Source organism: Xyrauchen texanus, chromosome 32 (genome assembly GCF_025860055.1).
Source record: "Xyrauchen texanus isolate HMW12.3.18 chromosome 32, RBS_HiC_50CHRs, whole genome shotgun sequence".
In the NCBI taxonomy this organism is placed as follows: Eukaryota; Metazoa; Chordata; class Actinopteri; order Cypriniformes; family Catostomidae; genus Xyrauchen; species Xyrauchen texanus.
This window is the reverse complement of record NC_068307.1, coordinates 10,035,530-10,054,000: the sequence shown is the minus strand read 5'-3', so window position 1 is coordinate 10,054,000 and position 18,471 is coordinate 10,035,530. Positions and strand designations below refer to the sequence as shown.

The 18,471-nt window shown below is 38.2% G+C and overlaps 1 protein-coding gene across 1 annotated transcript in view; it reads right to left on the bottom strand.

The window, feature by feature from the left end:
- Positions 1-18,471, bottom strand: part of tfeb (transcription factor EB) — a 54,008-nt gene that overhangs the window by 11,742 nt on the left and 23,795 nt on the right. Inside the window, exons 3-5 of the mRNA XM_052101762.1 lie at positions 11,039-11,303; positions 2,267-2,554; positions 645-737 (exon numbers count right to left, since the gene is read on the bottom strand). Of these exons, the coding sequence (XP_051957722.1) occupies positions 645-737; positions 2,267-2,554; positions 11,039-11,239 (582 nt within the window). The 5' untranslated portion in view covers positions 11,240-11,303. The remainder of the gene's footprint in view (positions 1-644; positions 738-2,266; positions 2,555-11,038; positions 11,304-18,471) is intronic.

Below are 18,471 nucleotides of genomic sequence, written 5' to 3'. Positions count from 1 at the left end.
GCCTTGTAAACAAGTTGAACTCTAACTGAGTGTGACTTAATTGTTAATGTTGTGCAGTTACTTTAAATAAAAAGCACAGTGTGACCACTTTCCGGATTCTGAACGCAATGTCTGCTCTGTTTGCAAGGCCTTTAGTGAATCAGGTCAAAAAAACAGTCAATTAAACACTTGAAAATATTTCAAACATTTCCCCCCAGGCAGGCTGTAGGAAGCTGGAATTGGCTTAATATTGGTTATTTATTAAATCAGATATGCAAAAAGCAAGAAAAACATCCACAGGCAAAGTTCTCTCAGAAATTAAGTTGTTTTGAGGTTAGATGGGAGCAAAACACTTGCATCATTTTACCGAGATGGTGCTTTGATATAATTAGACTTGACTTTTGGTGATCACAACAAAGATGCTTTTCATCCCTGTAACCCTCATAAAAAAAAGAGCATAATTCCTCCATTGTCAAAGTAAGAGGTTGCGGGGTTTCCAAAATAGACCTATTCAGCGGCAATAAGATGAGGTCTGTGCATCATAAACAAGAATTATTCACTCAATTTTCCACTTACTGTACCTTCTGGGATTCAACTTTTTACATTAGCCATAGGCAGCAATGTCACAGACTAGAAAGCCTAAACTGAGCGAGACTTTTACTTACTGTGTTTGGCATCTGCACCACGGGGTCAATATAAGCCTGGATGTCATCATAACTTGACTGCAGGCTGATGATGTCATCAATAACCTCATCCATCTACCCAAAAACAAACACATAAGGATAACTTACTTGTTTTAAATCACATGATCTAGAAACTTGGAACGTTTGCATTTTACAAAGTACATTTTCTGTACATTTTCCATTCAAATAATATCTTTATAAATGTTTAATCTTTAATAATAATCTTTATAAATTGTCTAGAATAGTATAAAATGACTAGAAATTACTGAAGAAAGATGCATTCCACTCAATAGCCCTATGGACATTATCCCACAAGCACACATTCACTTCATCCTTCCATAGGATTTGGTGGTAGAGAGAGCACAAGAATGAATGAAGGACCAAAGTCTGCTCAGTTCCAAAGGGCCATCCTGTGGGTTCCCTGTCACTCTTTAATCTGTAATTATACCTCTATGGCCATAACTGGCCACTTAAACTCCAATGACAAAGGAGTTAAGTTAGTTAACACCCTGAACTTTGTGTGCACCTAGGCAAATAACACCAACAACACCGGAGGTGAGAAATTGAGAAAATAAAAAAGGGAATGGTGTACTCAGAGATGAGCAAGAACACGTCATTTGATGAACTTCAGATTTCAGTGAAATGAAAGAACAGCAAACTATGGTGCTAAATATGTAACTGTAATAGAGTGAAAACTGTAAAATAAACATGTTGTGATACCAAAATGAATCACAATGTTGTGCTGTAATGGGAAGATATGTTTTTGGAAAAGTGTTCATTTAAAGCATGTAAAGACATTCACAAGAATGTTCCACCAAACCATCAAGACTTTTGGTTAAAATGTATGTGAATATCTGAGTGAAAGTGTATATTTTAATTGCACTGGCTTATCACTAAGGGCTGGGTACTGCTACAGATTACCCGATTTCCTCTCGATTCGATTCAATTCCGATTTCGGTATTGATTCATATGGGTATATTTAAGTTAGAATGTACCTTTTGCTTACATATGAAAGAAATTATTTCTCAACTACTGCGGTTAATTATACAAGGGACCTTCTAACTAGATACATAATGAAAATATAAATGTTTTTATTAGTTTAAATGAGTTTTTGAGCATTTTGGTCATATTTTAGCTTTTTAAAAATCAACAAACCCATTTATTCAATCAATTAATAAGATATTATATTTTATATATCATTTTTTGCTACGTGTTTATAGTTTAATTGTGTAATTTGAACTATTTTCAAGTATTTATATTAATATGGTAAATGTCCTAAATCTGGTACTGTCTCTTTAACACATTGTTAACTCGAATGGCTTTATCTTATTTGTGCCATGAATGATAAGAATTAAATGTTTTTGTTTTTTTTGCCGATTTTGGGATTTAAGAGAAACTCATGCACAGTGGCTTGCATGTTCACTTGGTATATGATGGACTTCTTTTATGATACGTTTGGGTGCTTTTAAAGCTTTAAAGTGAGCCTTTCGCAAAAGAAAGAAAGTCATATGGGTTTTTGAACAACAAGACGGTTTGTAAATTATGACAGAGTTTTAATCGCTGGTAAACTATTGCTTAAATGCTACGAAACATAAAATGTATACCTCATTCTCGTGGCTGGAGCCGATGTTTAGCATGGCCATGGGACTGTTGGGGGCGCTGTTCCCAGCAGAGTTCATGAGCTGCTCTGTGCGCATGCATGGAGAATGAAGGGGTGGTGGGGCAGCTCCTGTCTGACCCTGGGCCATTGTGGGTGGAGAAGGCTGAGCCAAGCTTGCTATGGCATGTACAGTCTGCTTGGAGGCAAAGGTAGTGGACAGATATTCCTTGACTTGCTGCCGCTGAGACTGTCGGATGTGGTAGTCCGTGGGATTCTCAAGGTGGGTCTGCACCTTAAAACATGAAGAGGTCAGATTATGAGACAATAAGGCCTTATTAGCAGGATCTGCACAATGCTCAACCACTGTGAAATAGAAGACACATGATTTTGTTATAAAAAAAAAATAGTTAAAAATAGAATTTAGAAATATATATATATATAAGAATGCAATTAATGTAGAATAAAACATTGACCATGTTTTCATTGAGCAATGACTTGTCTCATGACTTGCTCTTCCAAGGGAAGTACAGTGTTTTTCTGTCACTATTACACAAAAGCCTTCAGGCACAGCAAGTTAAATCTTAGAAAAGAACTACAGACGCAGATACTTATGTAACTGTAGGGTTTAAATCTAAGCATGTATGGGGTGACCCTCCAGGAGTTCATTCAATCACACAGACACCTGCTGATGTAGGTTAAGACTGGGGGTGATGTCTGACCGGACTAGCCTCATTCTTTTACTTCAAAGCCAGACCGTGTTTAACAGTGTGAGTGCTTCACTACACAAACTGACATTTGACAATATGCGTCATTGATGTACTGCGATGAAAAGAAATTACACTACATGGCCAAAAGTATGTGGACAACCCCGTTTTATTCCAAATCCCTCAATTTAAGTCAAGACAAATCTTAATGCTATGGCAAACAATCACATTCTAGAGAATTAAGTGCTTACAACATTGTGGATCAGTTTGGGGAGGCCCTTTTCTGTTCAAGCATTTTAAAGCTCTGTGCACAAAGCCAGGTCCATAATGAAATGGTCTATTGAGTCTGGGAAGGAATCCCAGACCTAAACCCTACTGAACACCTTTGGGTTGAATGAGAACGGCAATGCCCAACATCAGTGCCTGACCTCTGACCTCTTGTGCATGAAAGGGAGCAAATCTCTGCAGCCATGTTCCAACATCTAGTGGAAAGCCTGTGGTAGCTGTTATAGCAGCAAATGGAGGACCAACTCCATTTTAATGCCAATGGTGTTGAAATTAAATGTTCAACAATCATAATTGGATTTGGTGGTTGGGTATGCACATACTTTTGGCCATTAAGTGTAGGATTTAAGTATTTAAAGTCACTAACATGTGAAGAAAAAATGACAATAAACATACAACATGTATAAGATCTTAAAATATAAGATTAAAACAACACATTTTATTTGAGCTCCACTGTCTGCATTACACCCTCCTAAACAAGCCACAGGATAAGTGGATAAAAGCTGTCAACTTATGCAACCTTCGTCCTATCACTTGTGCATAACTGAAGGATTAATGAACAAAAACATGATAAAGCAAGTCAAAATTTTATAGCCGACACTAGTGAAAGATATTGGACTCAAATTTATGCACACAAGCTGTAAACTTGGGACACTGTCTGAAAGGGCATTTCCCTGGTGTTAAATGCCTCCATGCAATGCAGAGGGCATTTTGGGTAGGGTCAGTTGCTCTCAGATTTTATAGTGAAATTATAGATGATTACGTGTGGCTACAGAAGGACGTGACTTTTCACTGAATTCGAAATCCAGTGACAACAACCTGACAACTATACACTGCATATCAAAGAGGGGTATGAAGGTAAAATAGTGCCTAAATGATTTGCAAGCACAGTGTAAGATTTGTAAAATTGTAAATGAAGTTACAAGCGTGGTAGAAAAATGTGCATGCTCAGAGTAAGATTTGTGTTAGCGTAAACCAAATTGCAAGCATAAAAATAAATGGCGTGCGCACATAAGGGATTGTAAAGGTGTAAATTAAGTTGCAAGTGTAATAAAAAAAATATTAGCAATACTTTAATGCTTTCTTAGGTGTAATTCATGTGTTGTGAATTTGCAATTTCATATTAACACAAAGTAAATGTGGTCTGTATTCTTGTGACTTTTAATTGAATTTACTTTTAATTATCATTGGCAAGGCATTTTGATGAATTAGCTGGTATCATTGAACACATGCTAGAAAAAATAATAATAAAGTAATCCATTTAAATTGAAACTCTCTAAACAGATAGATAAACAGAGTTTACTTGTATCATTTTCTTTTCTAGAATTACAGTAGTTCTAAGATACCAGCAAGTTCCATCCAACCATTTGCCATGCCAATTATAATACAAAGTAATTAAAATATTATTAATTTAATGAACAGCAACAAGAAGAAACAATTGAGAATCATATTTATATCAATATCAATAAACGGTGTCTGCTCAACTTTACTCTCACAATAAAAGATTGTGATATGAAATTATATTTCTGTTTAATATTTAAGAGAGGAGAGATACCCAGAAGAAAGACGCTGAGCCTTATGAAGAAGCTGTCACTCACGTTATTAAACCAATCAGGTCAGAATAAACAGGTCAAGGAAAACCTCATTTGATTGGTTACTAGAAGCAGGTAGACCCACCTTCTTTTCTCACTTTTCAGTGAGAAATTCGTGAAAAAAGTGTAAGCGCAACAAAATGGAAGACAGAACAGTGTATATCGGATTCTTTCTGGAAAATATTTATGCCACAAACACAAGTCATTATACATGGTCAATCCATTTTGCTGTTCATGACACCCTTTCTTTGCTTGCATAATGCTGATTGTTGGTTTGCAATGTTTTTGGCCATGTTTAGGTGTGAAAACCGTGCCAAAAGTGTATGCACGAAAAAAAGGAAGTCTGACCACTTTTACTTTGTGTTAATATGAAATTAAAGATTCACAACACATGAATTACACTTATGTAACGCATTAAAGTATAGATATAATTTGTTTCTTACGCTGGCAACTTGATTTACACATTTACAAAACGTTCTGTTGACTTACACTTTCACAAATCTCACTCTGCGCATGCAAATAATGTAGGCACAATTTTACCTACTTTAAAAGTTGTCATTTTCAGCAGAAACTTGATTGTCAACAGAGACGTCTCATGGCAACCACACTGATAAACGATGCTGCAATGCTAACATTTGTTCTACAGGTTTATGATAATCAAAATAATGTTTAATCCACTGTGTTTTGAACATCTGTCTCTGCACACATTTGCTAAACATGTTTTATTGTCATATAATGTAGAAACTTTGACTCATTAATGTATATTATTTAATACAAGTGAAGGTCTATCTCCAACGGTGCCGACACGGTCACACCTGCATCTCAGTGAAATCAGAGCTGAAGATTTCTGCACAAGTTGTAAGTCCAATATAAAGTGGCGTTCCATTGCAGTTTTCCCAGTATGATGTTTAAAATTCCAAGTTTAATGGAAGAAAGCATGAATCATCACAGCAACAAACGCCAATAGAGCGCAGCATGTCTATATGTCCGGGGCAGAGATGGCGCTCTACACTCTGGAGAAGTGCGCACACACACACACACACACACACACACACACACACACACACACACACACACACACACGGCGAAATCTTTCTTTCAAACATCTAGATAGAGCACAGCTGTATGCCACAGAACGCAGAGTCTTCAAAACTATTTTCAACTTAACAAACGCAATGATTATGGCATCACAGAAACCATGGTTCGCAGATACATGGCTAAGAAACAGTGGTGCACACTTACTAAGCTTATTATGGTAACCTTAAGGAAGAACAGAGACACCCGTTCTGAGCATTGTTTCATTGCATTGACCAGCGAGTCTTCACATAATGACAATATATTATGCATTATATTTTGATTATGCCCTCTTTAGCACTTATTGTAACAGACTACATTATAACAGCCTATGTTAAATAAATAGATGTTGGAACAACGAGACACAATGCAGCATCCAAAGACGTATGACATATATGTACATAATATATTTGTACATGTCTATATGGCACTGTGTAAAAAAGGAGCCATTGTTGCTTACTGCAAAGGTGACACATGGCTGGTTGCAGGGCCGGCCCGTGGCATAGGCGGAATAGGCAAATGCTAGGGGCGCTGCCCACCCCTTGGGGCGCCTGAGCGTCCAAAGGAGTTTTTTTTTTTTTAAACAATACAACTTTAATTCTACAGATTAAATAATAAATAAAAAATATATATATATATATAATTTTTATTTATTATTTTATATATATATATATATATATATATATATATATATATATATATATATATATATATATATATATATATATATATATATATATATATATATATATATATATATAAAAAGCGATCATCCCACAAAAACATAACTACATTGCTTTCCCGATCCACCCCGGTCCGAGTGACGTATCAATCTCCCCCCCGCCCTGCTGCACTTAAAGACATCCATTACCTGTTTGATATTGTGACAGATGGCCGAATTCACAGATAAATTATCATTATGTCAAAAAGACCGAAGCCCTCTGGTGCCCAGGGAAGAAAAAAAAGAAGAGAAGAGGAAGAAAGATAGAGGTAATGAATGTGATGTATCTGTTTATCTATGTTGCATTATGCATAAGTTAGCAGTTAGTTCGACCGTCGACGATCGATGCTAGTAACGTTTGCTAATTTGAAATAGCTTATCATGACAGTTAGTTGAACTTGAGCACTATTTTATGGTATTTTTATTTGAATTGGCTAAATTAGTAATGTGTAGTTAGTAGGACATTGCTACCATCTAACTGTTACTGGAAAACAGACACTTTCAAAATTAATTTTTTGAAAATGTAACTACTGTATGTATGCTAGAGAAGTGCTCAATACAGTTTTGTGCATGAATACCAGATGTAATTATTCTTGCTGTTTGTGTGTTTAATTGTAGTATTTAGTATTTGATTCGAATTCAACCTCTAATAAATGCATAAAAAGAGCACATATGTGCGTTATAGCTCGCAACCACATCACAAATCGAGAATCCATAATATCTTTCTTTATATTTAAAACATTTTCAGACCTTTTTTTCCTCATAAAATTGAATTGGTGTTATCTTTTGAACTCTTGGCATGAAAACAAACATGAGGTTTCAAATGATATATAGTTTGTCAATATTACTTTAGGTTTTTATTAAGATATTATTGTTGTTAAATTTGGAGTGCTCCTCAACTTTCCCAACATGTCCAAAGAAGAGTTGGTAGAGCACTGTCAGACCCCGAGCACAGCTTTAAGTCATGATGGACAGCCAGATATTGATGGCAGGGAACTTGTAATGGAAATGCAAAACTTTCCACATCTGCCATCAAAAACATGACAAACATTGAGCTCCTGACTTTCCTGCACAAGAAGAAGCTGACGGAAATTTACCCCAATATGTGGGTCGCTCTGAGAATCTCTGCCACTCTACCTGTTACCGTCGCTGCTGCTGAAAGGTTGATTGAAACTGATTAAAAACTACCTGAGATCTACAATGGCTCAAGAACGTCTCAGTGGACTTTCAGTCATTAGCATAAATCATGTGGTCTCCCAACAGCTGTCTTATGATGATATCATAGATGACTTTGCTGCTAGAAAGGCAAGGAGAGTAAGGCTGTAGAACATTTGCTACATTTTGCATTCCAGTTTGTGTATAGTTATTTATTTTTTTGTGTATCTTTTTGTTTCTGTATTTTTTTTTCCCGCAATAATCTTATAATATAAATGTATTTAAATTATATTTATAATTTAGTTGTGTGTGTGTGTGTGTGTGTGTGTGTGTGTGTTTCTAAAATATTTTCAAAATAAAGAAAAACAAGACAAAGCTGCGCAGTTTGTTTCTGTGTGAGTGTATGAACACAATGATCAGTGGTGGAATTGTCTGTGATTCCAGGGGCACCAGGTGAAATCTTGCCTAGGGCAGCAAATTGGCCAGGGCCGGCCCTAGCTGGTTGCATGAGAGAGTAGTAACAATATGTGAGTGGTACAAACTTCACTACACTTATCTGAATAAAATGGGTATTTGACTTATGCAAAAAGGTCTGTTTGGAACCATGTTAACCTTCCTGAAATCTGACACAGAGGGTGAATTATTCAGTTTGATTTGACTGAGGTTATTACCTTGGAGGCAGTTGTAGAAACTTTAACACAAGTGTTTATAGTTGCCTACCAACCACATCGTTGTTAAACAAGTAACTGAATTAAGAATAGAGCCTCTTATGCAATCTTAGTTACTGTCTATTCAGAGCCTAGGTGATAGGTATGATAGATACTACATGTACAGGCTCTTGACAATCTGCTATCCAGACGTTTTTGAGTTGTACAACCTTTATTAACTGTCTTAATTCTTTTGAAGCTGAAATGTGTCATTTTTGTTGTTAAAATACTTTGCTGTCTCTCAGCTTAATATGCAGAGACAACTGTAAGTAAACCACTTACTTACATCTTTAGTCAGGCTCTAAAAGAAGAAAAAAAAAATTCTCACAATTTTCCCATGTGTCAACATGCTTATGGTGACTCATGTGGAATCAGGGATTTAATTTTATGCTAAGATGTTAAAAACATCCTGAAAATCGAATAAATTCTTGTAGGTGCAGTACAAAGTTTCAGAGCGTCACACACTCATGCCCACACTTAAAATTCCATGTGTGCACAAGCAGGCACTAAACACTGAGTTGCTGCCTTTACATTTAACTGATAAGAATGCAGAAAAATATCCATGGTATTAAAGAGAAACATACCAATTTTCAAGGTCAAGTCAAAGTCAAGTCTTATTTTTTATTTTATTATGATGCAGGTTGTTGTATAAACCTGTTGGAGGACAGGTTTATACAACATTATATATAATATTTTTAAAACCATATTATTTTTAGGGATTTCCTAGAAAAATAAAATGAGCAAATGATGCCCATTTTCAAAATAAAAAGCAACAGTTGCATGAGAGGGTCCCTTGTATCTGGACAGTGCCGCGATATTCAGAGAAAATAATTCTCGTTGAAGACATGAAGACTTATCTATTTTGAAGTCCAAGTCTCAAGTGAACTTTTTTGTGAGTTAAGTCTGACTTGCGCCTGAACTCAAGTTTCTATCTGCCCCTCATTTCTGCCTTTTCCTCTTACCTGGCTGTCTTTCCACCGCATTCTTCAACAAATATTCCTTTCTTTTTAATCTTGGTTGAAATGTAATCCAGCGCTCAGTCCTGCACAACCTACTGACTTCTGGACTTCGACCACTACTCTTTCCCCAGAAACACCAGGTTGCCGCAACACGAGAGAAGATTACTGGAGTACCTAATCTTGCCTAATTTGGTCTTCATGCACTCCTTAGAATGTATTAATCCTGTTGGGACCACTAGGGTGTCCACAGCACTAGACTACCCAATGGAAAGCAGGATTAGGGTTTTATGGGGGAGATCATTCATACCCCGGAACACAGACATGCTCTACGATTAGAGAGATTTTGGCAATTGGGGCGTTTTTTGAGAGAGGGTGTATCCCATTCATTATCAGTTTTAAGGCTTAATTAAGTATTTCCACAAATACCTATTCTTTGCAACACATTTATAATTAAAAGCAGAAAAAGGATTATGCTCCAAAATGAGAAAAAAGCATCATAAATGAATTATACAAGTAGTCATTATATTTTCGTGCACTGTATTCCAAGCTTATGAAGCAATACAGTAGCTTTAAATGAGAAACGGACTGATATTTATTCACTGATAATCTTCCCCTTGTGCCAAAGCTCTAAAACAGACTACAAAAGTTAAAATGGACTACAAAATGGGAGGCAACACCATTGATGCCAAATGCCATTAGCTCTTGCATGTCTTGTGACCAAATTCAAATTCCAGCACATTTGTAGCTTGTAGCATATCTGAAAAAATGCATTCTGTCTTTTTGTGTACTTCTATATATTATTTTATTTTACTTTATTTAATTTTTTCATTCTGTGTAAAAATTTCTGTGTGTACTGGAAGCTTGTCACAAAACACGAATTCGGTGTGTGTGTGTTTTTGTGAGCCTACTTGGCAACAAATCTTGATTCGGATTCTGAAATGTCATTGATACCAATGCTGCCATATATGAGTTGAGCATTGCAGTGGAGTGGAAGATGTAAATGGTAAATGGTCTGCACTTATATAGTGCATTTTTAACCTTAGCGGTATTCATAGCGCTTTACACTGCGTCTCATTCACCCATTCACACATACCTTCACACACCAACTATGGCAGAGCTACTATGCAAGGCTAGCCTGCCATTGGGAGCAACTTGGGGTTCAGTGTGGAGTCGTGTGGGCCTGCCAATCCTGCGATTAGTGGCCGACCCGCTCTACCATCTGAGCCACAGCCGAATATTGTATTCAATTTTCAGAAGGCTTGAAATAATGCACGAGTTGTATGTACCACTTTTTTTTTATTCTATTTTTCGTCATATTGGAGCTTGACAGCCCCAGTACCCAAGGGTTCTTCAAAACCTTATCTTTTGTGTTCCACAGAAGAAAGAAAGTCATACGAGTTAGAAATAATACGGTGGTGGGTAAATTATGACAGATATTTAATTTTGGGCCACCCTTTAATGTGGTCACAGAATCTACAGTGAACTACACTTCGGCATGTAATCAGAAAACTAAATATCCAAGGGAGTTAACAAATATTTGGCATTTACCAATCCACACAAAGGCTGTAGATGTATCTACCTTTAGCACTTCCACAGGAACCTGCATGGGTGCCTGGAAGTGAGTTGGCGCACTGATGGATGGTGATGATGCAGGCGGGCCTGGCATACGATGTTGCATGTAATGCATGGCTACTGCCTGTTGCTGCTGCCGCTCCCGCTGCTCCTCCTGCTGCATCTGGTCCCGCATGAGCTGTAGGCGCAGGGCAATGCGTGACGACATGGCTGGGGGACGCGGGGGGCGGGCTGCTGCCGCCGCGCAGTCCAGCCCGAAGAGAGATGGGAGTCTGTAAAGAAAAAGGTGAGTTAGATTTTGCAAATGTGAAGTATATGGATACAAGCAATTATATTTGAGTGTGGATGCATATTGCTATATGATAATAAAACACTAGTAATGCAATAAAAACAGTCTTTACTTTACAAACAGCAGCCCCAAAAAGTTTTTGATCACTTAAATCACACTTCATGAATTTTATTGCATTAAATAACAAAACAGCAAACCAAGCGGCATCTGCAAAAATTTACGTTAGAGCTTTTCTCAGAATTAACTTGACTTTTTTGAGCGGTTTTGCAATTACCTGGCTTTAAACAACTGGTCCCATAACGTTCATACATTGTGTCTTAAAGTTCTAAACAGTTAATCCAAAAATGAAAATGAAAAAGGAGATGATAGGCAGAATGACAGCCTCAGTCACCATTCACTTTCATTGTATGGAAAAAAGATGCAATGAATGTGAATGTGACCAGGGCTGGACTGGTAATCTGGCATACCGGGCATTTTCCCAGTGGGCCAACGCACTTTGGGGCCAGTCAAGGTCGGACTGGCCATCGGGAGACCGAGCGGGCCGGTGGGTCGGCCACACAACGGGCTAAATGGGATGTGAAAAGCTAAAATGAGCTGCAGCGTTATGCAAAACGGACCACAAAACGGTGCAGCAATATGCAGAAAAGGACCCCCACCGCTCAACTTTTGGGCCAGTTGCTATGTAATATCCTGGGCCGATTCCTCTTCCCAGTCCAGCTCTGATGGTGACTGAGACTAACATATTGCCTAACATGTCCTTTTATTTTATAAAGAAAGTTATACAGGTTTGAAACAACAGAAGCTGCCAATAAATAATGATAGCATTTTAATTTAAGGGATAACAATCCCTTTAAGTGTTCAAATAAATTTGAGGGTCCACTAAATCTAATATAAACCTCACAGTTAAAATGAAGAACAGAACAAAATGTACGCAAAAGTCAGCAAACAAATAAATATGCAGTCTGGCACTTCCTAAAATAGAAAAAGAAATCATTGTGTGCAACTCACAAAGCATTTAGAGTACTGCCTGTGTAGAGTACTGCACTATCGCCAAAACGTTAAATATAACCATGATATGATATTTGCATATACTATATCATGGCTTAATATTATTCAATGTCATTCAGGTTTCCTCAGGTTGCCCATACGAATATGAACCACCTATGGCATCTCTTTAAAGCCATACTCTGAATTAATACAATGCAAATGTAATGATCATTTGCAGTCTACTGCTGAGGTTAACCTATACTCTTTGAGAGTACACTTTAGGATTTAAAGGTATAGTTCATCCAAAATTGAAAATTCTGTCATCATTTACTCTGGGGTTGTAGCTAACTGGATTGTACATAATCTCCAGCTGCAAGATGCAACTCAGTGAGATTGAGGAAGTCATGTGAGGGTCAGGTGGTGTTTTTTTTTAAGATCATGTGAGTGGCCTTTTCAATTTGGAAACACCTCCAAAACATCCTCACCCCATGTCTCTCGCCCCACTACAGAACGGCCCACACCCTGTCTCTTCTGTGGTGATGGGGAGTCCCTCCGTGGAGGAGTTCCTCTTTTCTGGCTGCTACAGGCCAATATGCAAACAAGAATGACTTTGCTGTTATTGTGAGGTATTGATACAAACATTCCAAAGGAGGAAGTGGAATTTAGATTGATTTATTGGGAAAGATGCTGTGCTAAGTATGCAAGCTAGACATCGTTGGATAAAGTTAGTTGAGGCCTGCAGGTGGTTGTAAGGACACCCTAGGTGACAATAGCCTTACAATTATAATTTAGGGCTTTCTTAGCTTCATTTTTATTTTCGGCTGAATGATTTCTTTATGTCATCATCTACTCACCCTCATGTTGTTGCAAACTGATTTGACTTTCTTCTCTGGAACACAAAAGGAGATATTAGGCAGAATGTTAGCCTTAGTCACCAATTACTTTTTAATACATCTTTTTTTCTTCTTCTCCATACTATGAAAGTGAATGCTGACTTAGGATAACATTTAGCCCAAGGTAACCTTTTTCTGTTCCACAGAGTCAGAAAGTCAAGCAGGTTTGGAACAACACGAGGGTGAGTAAATGATGGCAGAATTGTCAATTTCAGGTGAACTATTCCTTTAAACTTAAATTTGATATAACATTATATGTTATGAGATCACAACAGCTTTCAGTACTTTAACTAGAACAAAAATGTTGTGGAAACATGATGCAAATATAGAGTGTCACTTCTACATTCCCGAAACACAAATGGATATGTTAGGCAAAATGTTTGTCTCAGTCACCATTCACTTTCATTGCATTTTTTTTTTTTACATACAATGAAATTGAGAGGTGACTGAGAATAACATTCTGCCTAACATTACTTTTTGTGTTCTACGTACGTAAAAACTCGAATACAGATTTGAAACAACACGAGGTTGAGTAAATAAAGGCCCAGGTTGACGATATAAATAATAGTTTTAATGAGAAACTTAAACAAAAGACAAACACACACACTTGACGGACATGTCCATAAACTATCTCTCTCTCGTCGAACCACCGTCCGCAATCGGCCTTTATCCCTCTCGGAGGCTTAATTATAATAATGGACCGGGTGTGTACAATCAAGACCCGGCCCCGCCCTCCGCCCGGTCACATTAGAACTATCCCTTTTAATAGGATTTTAACAATGAAAAGGCAATTAAATGAAATTACACACAAATTATAAATGAAATCACAAACTAATAGACTAAAACCTTATGGTGGTCGAAAGGCAAGTATAGTGATAACACAGTGATCCAGTTCAGATTCCAGATAATTACTGACTTGATTAACATGACTTATATTATATGATTTCAATAACATCCATTTCTATTTACATTGTGTATACATTAAGTTTTGACAGCCGACCCACAAGTCGACCGACCCATAGGGAATAGTCCCGATGCTCCGTATAGCCAGTCCATCCCAGCCTATGTCACAGAGACACACATGACAAACTATACTGTACATAGCCATGGGGTGGAGCCAAAGACACGGGCAGTCTGGCTATGGAGAAAAGCTTATTGTATTAGAGGTACAATAAGCAAAGCAGCTCCTATTGAGATGGCACTGAAGCAGTATTTAGCCCACAGTGTACATTTCAGTGGTGGAGGGGGTGACACACACTGCAAGCTTTGTGGTTCACACTGGTCAGTGGATGCTTTCAGGCTTTGTCACCAGGGCAGAGGCCAGCGATTGACTCAGTTCCAGGAGAACAGTGGTTTGGGACGGGCTGTCTCACAAAGAGAGGGGCCACAGCTTGACAGAGTCATAACAGACTGGGACTCAGAACTGGACCTGCACCAGATAACCTGGTGGATTTCTTGATTTAGAAATTTGTAAGGCAAATTTGGATGTGAGTTGCATTAGTAACTAGTTTTGTCCAGTTTGGTTTTTACAGAGTGGTTTGTAATGCGTTGCTATGAGGTTGACAGGGTGTTCTGAGTGGCTGCTAAGTGGTAGCTAAGGCTTTGTGAGTGGTTTCTAAATGCTGGCCCAAGCCTCTGTGATATTGTAATCCCTAGATATAGCTTGGGTCCCTCCTTCACAAATTTATTCGGCTGTTTTATCGACCACTAGGTTTCCCAAACACTCCCACCCCCACCCATCATTGGTTGAGCCAGTCAAGCCTATATTGCTATTTCGAAAACATCACGTTAGAACTAGCAATGGAGGACTTACTGGAGTAATAAGGTAGTGCATTTGTGCATGTGTGTGAGTTTATATTTGAGGGATCGAAAGAGAGAAACTCTGAAATGAGAGAGATCGCTCCTGGGATTGCCTTTTTTGATGTAGCTCTCGTCAGAAGTATCGCTTCAAAATCGCCAAGATGTGTGTTGCGATATTCCCATTATAAAACGTAACAACTTTTTTTTCATCCCCACTGAGATGCAGGAGTGCGCTGACATGACGAATCTGTTCTTCTCTCATGAGTATGTTTGGGCCTTAAATGTGTGCGTTACGTGTATAATGTGTGTCCATGAGTGTGGAGTGTGTGTGAGAGAGGGGGAGCTCAAGGGTTATCCCCAGAGATATTTTATATAATATAGAGACTGTTGTATTAATCAAGTGTATCTAGCTTTAATACAGCTCAAGTCTTCTTTGCAAATTCGAAAACATCACATTAGAACTAAGTAACGAAGCATGCGCTGCTTTTCAATCGAAAAGCGAAAGCGAAATGGGGGGAGGGGAAGCGCGGTGCTTCCACTATAGCTATGTGAGGCTGATTAGGGCGAAATACATTTAAACATTAAAAGTTATTTTAGATAATAGAAACTGTTGTATTGATGAAGTCGCGGGGGCGCGGCTCTATTTGTCGGTCGCGACTTGAGTCTTAGTGTGTGTGTGTGCATATGTGTGTGTGTGAGTGCGTGTGTGTAAGTGCTGGGGAGACGAGGAAGCGTGAGGGCTCTTTAAACCAAAATTGTAATAAATGTAGGATATTTTAGACATTTAGACGTTCTTAACCGATTAACTTTAACCAATGTCTTTGTTTTACTGGTTATTTTGTTGTGGTAGTCTGTAGATCTCTTTGAAATAACTGAAATAATTTGGTGAAGTGATATGGAACCATTATGCGGTCTAGACATAGAACTACTTTATAGCCGTGCGTTTCCTTGAAAAATTGTACACCTTAGAACGTACTTGAACCAATCAGAATCAAGCATTCAACAGACCTGTGGTATAATAATTACTAATTGGCAGAAGTAATTCTTAAAAAGTTCTCAAATGAAAACTGATTGATTGTTGCGCAAAATTCCACTGAATAGCCAGAGTTGGACGTTCTCGTTCTTGCAACATGAGAACTTAACATGTCGTTACAGAATGTTCCGGTACCCTGACATCGATGCGTAAGTTCAGGCATAAATCAGGCACAAGCTGATAGGTTCTTTGGATATATTTTCTGTTTGCAAATCAGCTTGCTCACATGTGATATGTCAAGCCAATCGCCTCACAAGGTGCAAGCTGATAAGTCCTTTGATGTGTAATGGGGTAGCCAATTAACTTGCACACACTCTCTTTGCCTAACATTTAAATTTGCTCAGTTTTCAAGTAAGCCGGTTTCAATGCCGCACGCTGCGAGAGTTTTCTCTGAAACCTTCCACCTCCACATGTCTAGATCTGCTACATGGGGATTGAATTTATGTCTAATTGTGCAGCAGCATGTCATACATGTTTGATTCAGCATATCTTGTGTTTTTTAATTGCGCAGCATCAGCATGTCCACATGCTCAACTCAGTATGTCTGTGTAAGTTCTAGCCATAGCAAGTCTCCGTAATAAATCTGCAGCATAGCAGATTTAGTCCGCTAAGACCAATATCCTATCAAAATGTGATACCTACATTAACATGCTAAAACTTTCAGAGAGTTGTCATGACTAAAACCACATTCAGTCAAGTTACTAACAAGCTCCCTTCAGACATTTTTGCATCAATTCAAATGTGTTCACCTTTTCCTGTGGGTCCACTGATCCTTCAGAGACACATGTTCTGGTCCCATGAAAACCAGGAAGTAATCACGTTCACATAATCAATGATCATCGAGATTCAGAGGTTACATTTTCACTGTAAGATTACATTTTAACCCCACTGAAGGTTAAGCTTAGGGTTGGGGTTTGGTGTAGGGCATATGGTTAGTAAAATATGCACTCTTGTTTACTGTATTTTATCCTTATTAAAAATACAGTATTTTTTCCTCCCTGGTGCATTGCTGAGTTTTATCTTGCAGCTGGAGATTATGCACAATCCAGTTAACTACAACCCCAGAGGAAATGCTGACAGAATTTTCATTTTTGGATGAACTATACCTTTAAATCCTAACGTGTACTCTACTACACAGACAAAAAGCCTATAAATATAGGTTAACCTCAGCAGCAGACAGCAAAGGCTTGACTTTTGGACACCACAGTAACCTACAAAGGAAGGGTGGGCAGGGGTCTGGCAAAGAACCAATCTATGTTGACTCCCCTGCCTGGTTTACCACCCACTCTGTCTAGTAAGGCAGTGAGGCAAGCAAAACCAAAAATACATCCACACATTCTGTTCCTCATTTTAGTGACACCCTTTCTTTGGGGTAACACTCTATAGCCATGCTAGTATAAAACATGCTATAACCAACTTCTCCAGCATGTTCTAAGAATTCATGCTCATACTTAACACTCTCCTGGCTGACACTCGGACATCTCTTTACGAGATGGACAATTTTTGTGTTGGTGCGTGGCTACTCAGCAGTCTGTTCCTTCCTCTATTGTGTTACAATAATCAAGAGAGTTGATTCTCTGAAAATCTAAAAGAGAAAGCCTACTTTATACACTGCTTGCCAATGTTTATATGTTATATATTTATATATAAATAGCTGAAGTCAGAAGTTTACATACATGTGCGTTTACATGCAAGTACTGTATAAACAACATGGGACCATGAAGCATCATACTGCTCATGAAGGAGTTCTGTCTCCTAGAGATGAACGTATTTTGGTGCGAAAAGTGCAAATCAATCCCAAAACCACAGCAAAGAACCTTGTGAAAATGTTGGAGGAAACAGGTAGACAAGTATCTATATCCACAGTAAAACGAGACCTATATTGACATAACCTGAAAGGCTGCTCAGCAAGGAAGAAGCCAGTTCTCCAAATCTGCCATAAACAAAGCCAGACTAGTTAGCAAGTGCACATGGGGACGGAGATCTTACTTTTTGGAGAAATGTCCTCTGGGCTTATGAAACAATGACTGTGTTTGTGTTGTGTTACACACAAACTGTTTGGCTGTAATGACCATCATTATGTTTGGAGGAAAAAGGTTAGGCTTGCAAGCCAAAGAACACCATCCCAACCATGAAGCATTGGGGTGGCAGCATCATGTTGTGAGGGTGCTTTGCACTTCACAAAATAGATGAAATCACGAGGAAGGAAAATGATGTGGATATAATGAAGAAATATTTCAAGATATCAGCAAGGAAGTTAAAGCTCAGTATCAAATGGGTCTTCCAAATGGACAATGACAACAAGCAAAGTTGTGGCAAAATGGACAACAAAGTCAAGGTATTGGAGTGGCCATCACTCCAATGAAAATTTGTGGGCAGAACTGAAAAAGCGTGTGTGAGCAAGGAGGCCTACAAACCTGACCCAGTTAAACCAGATC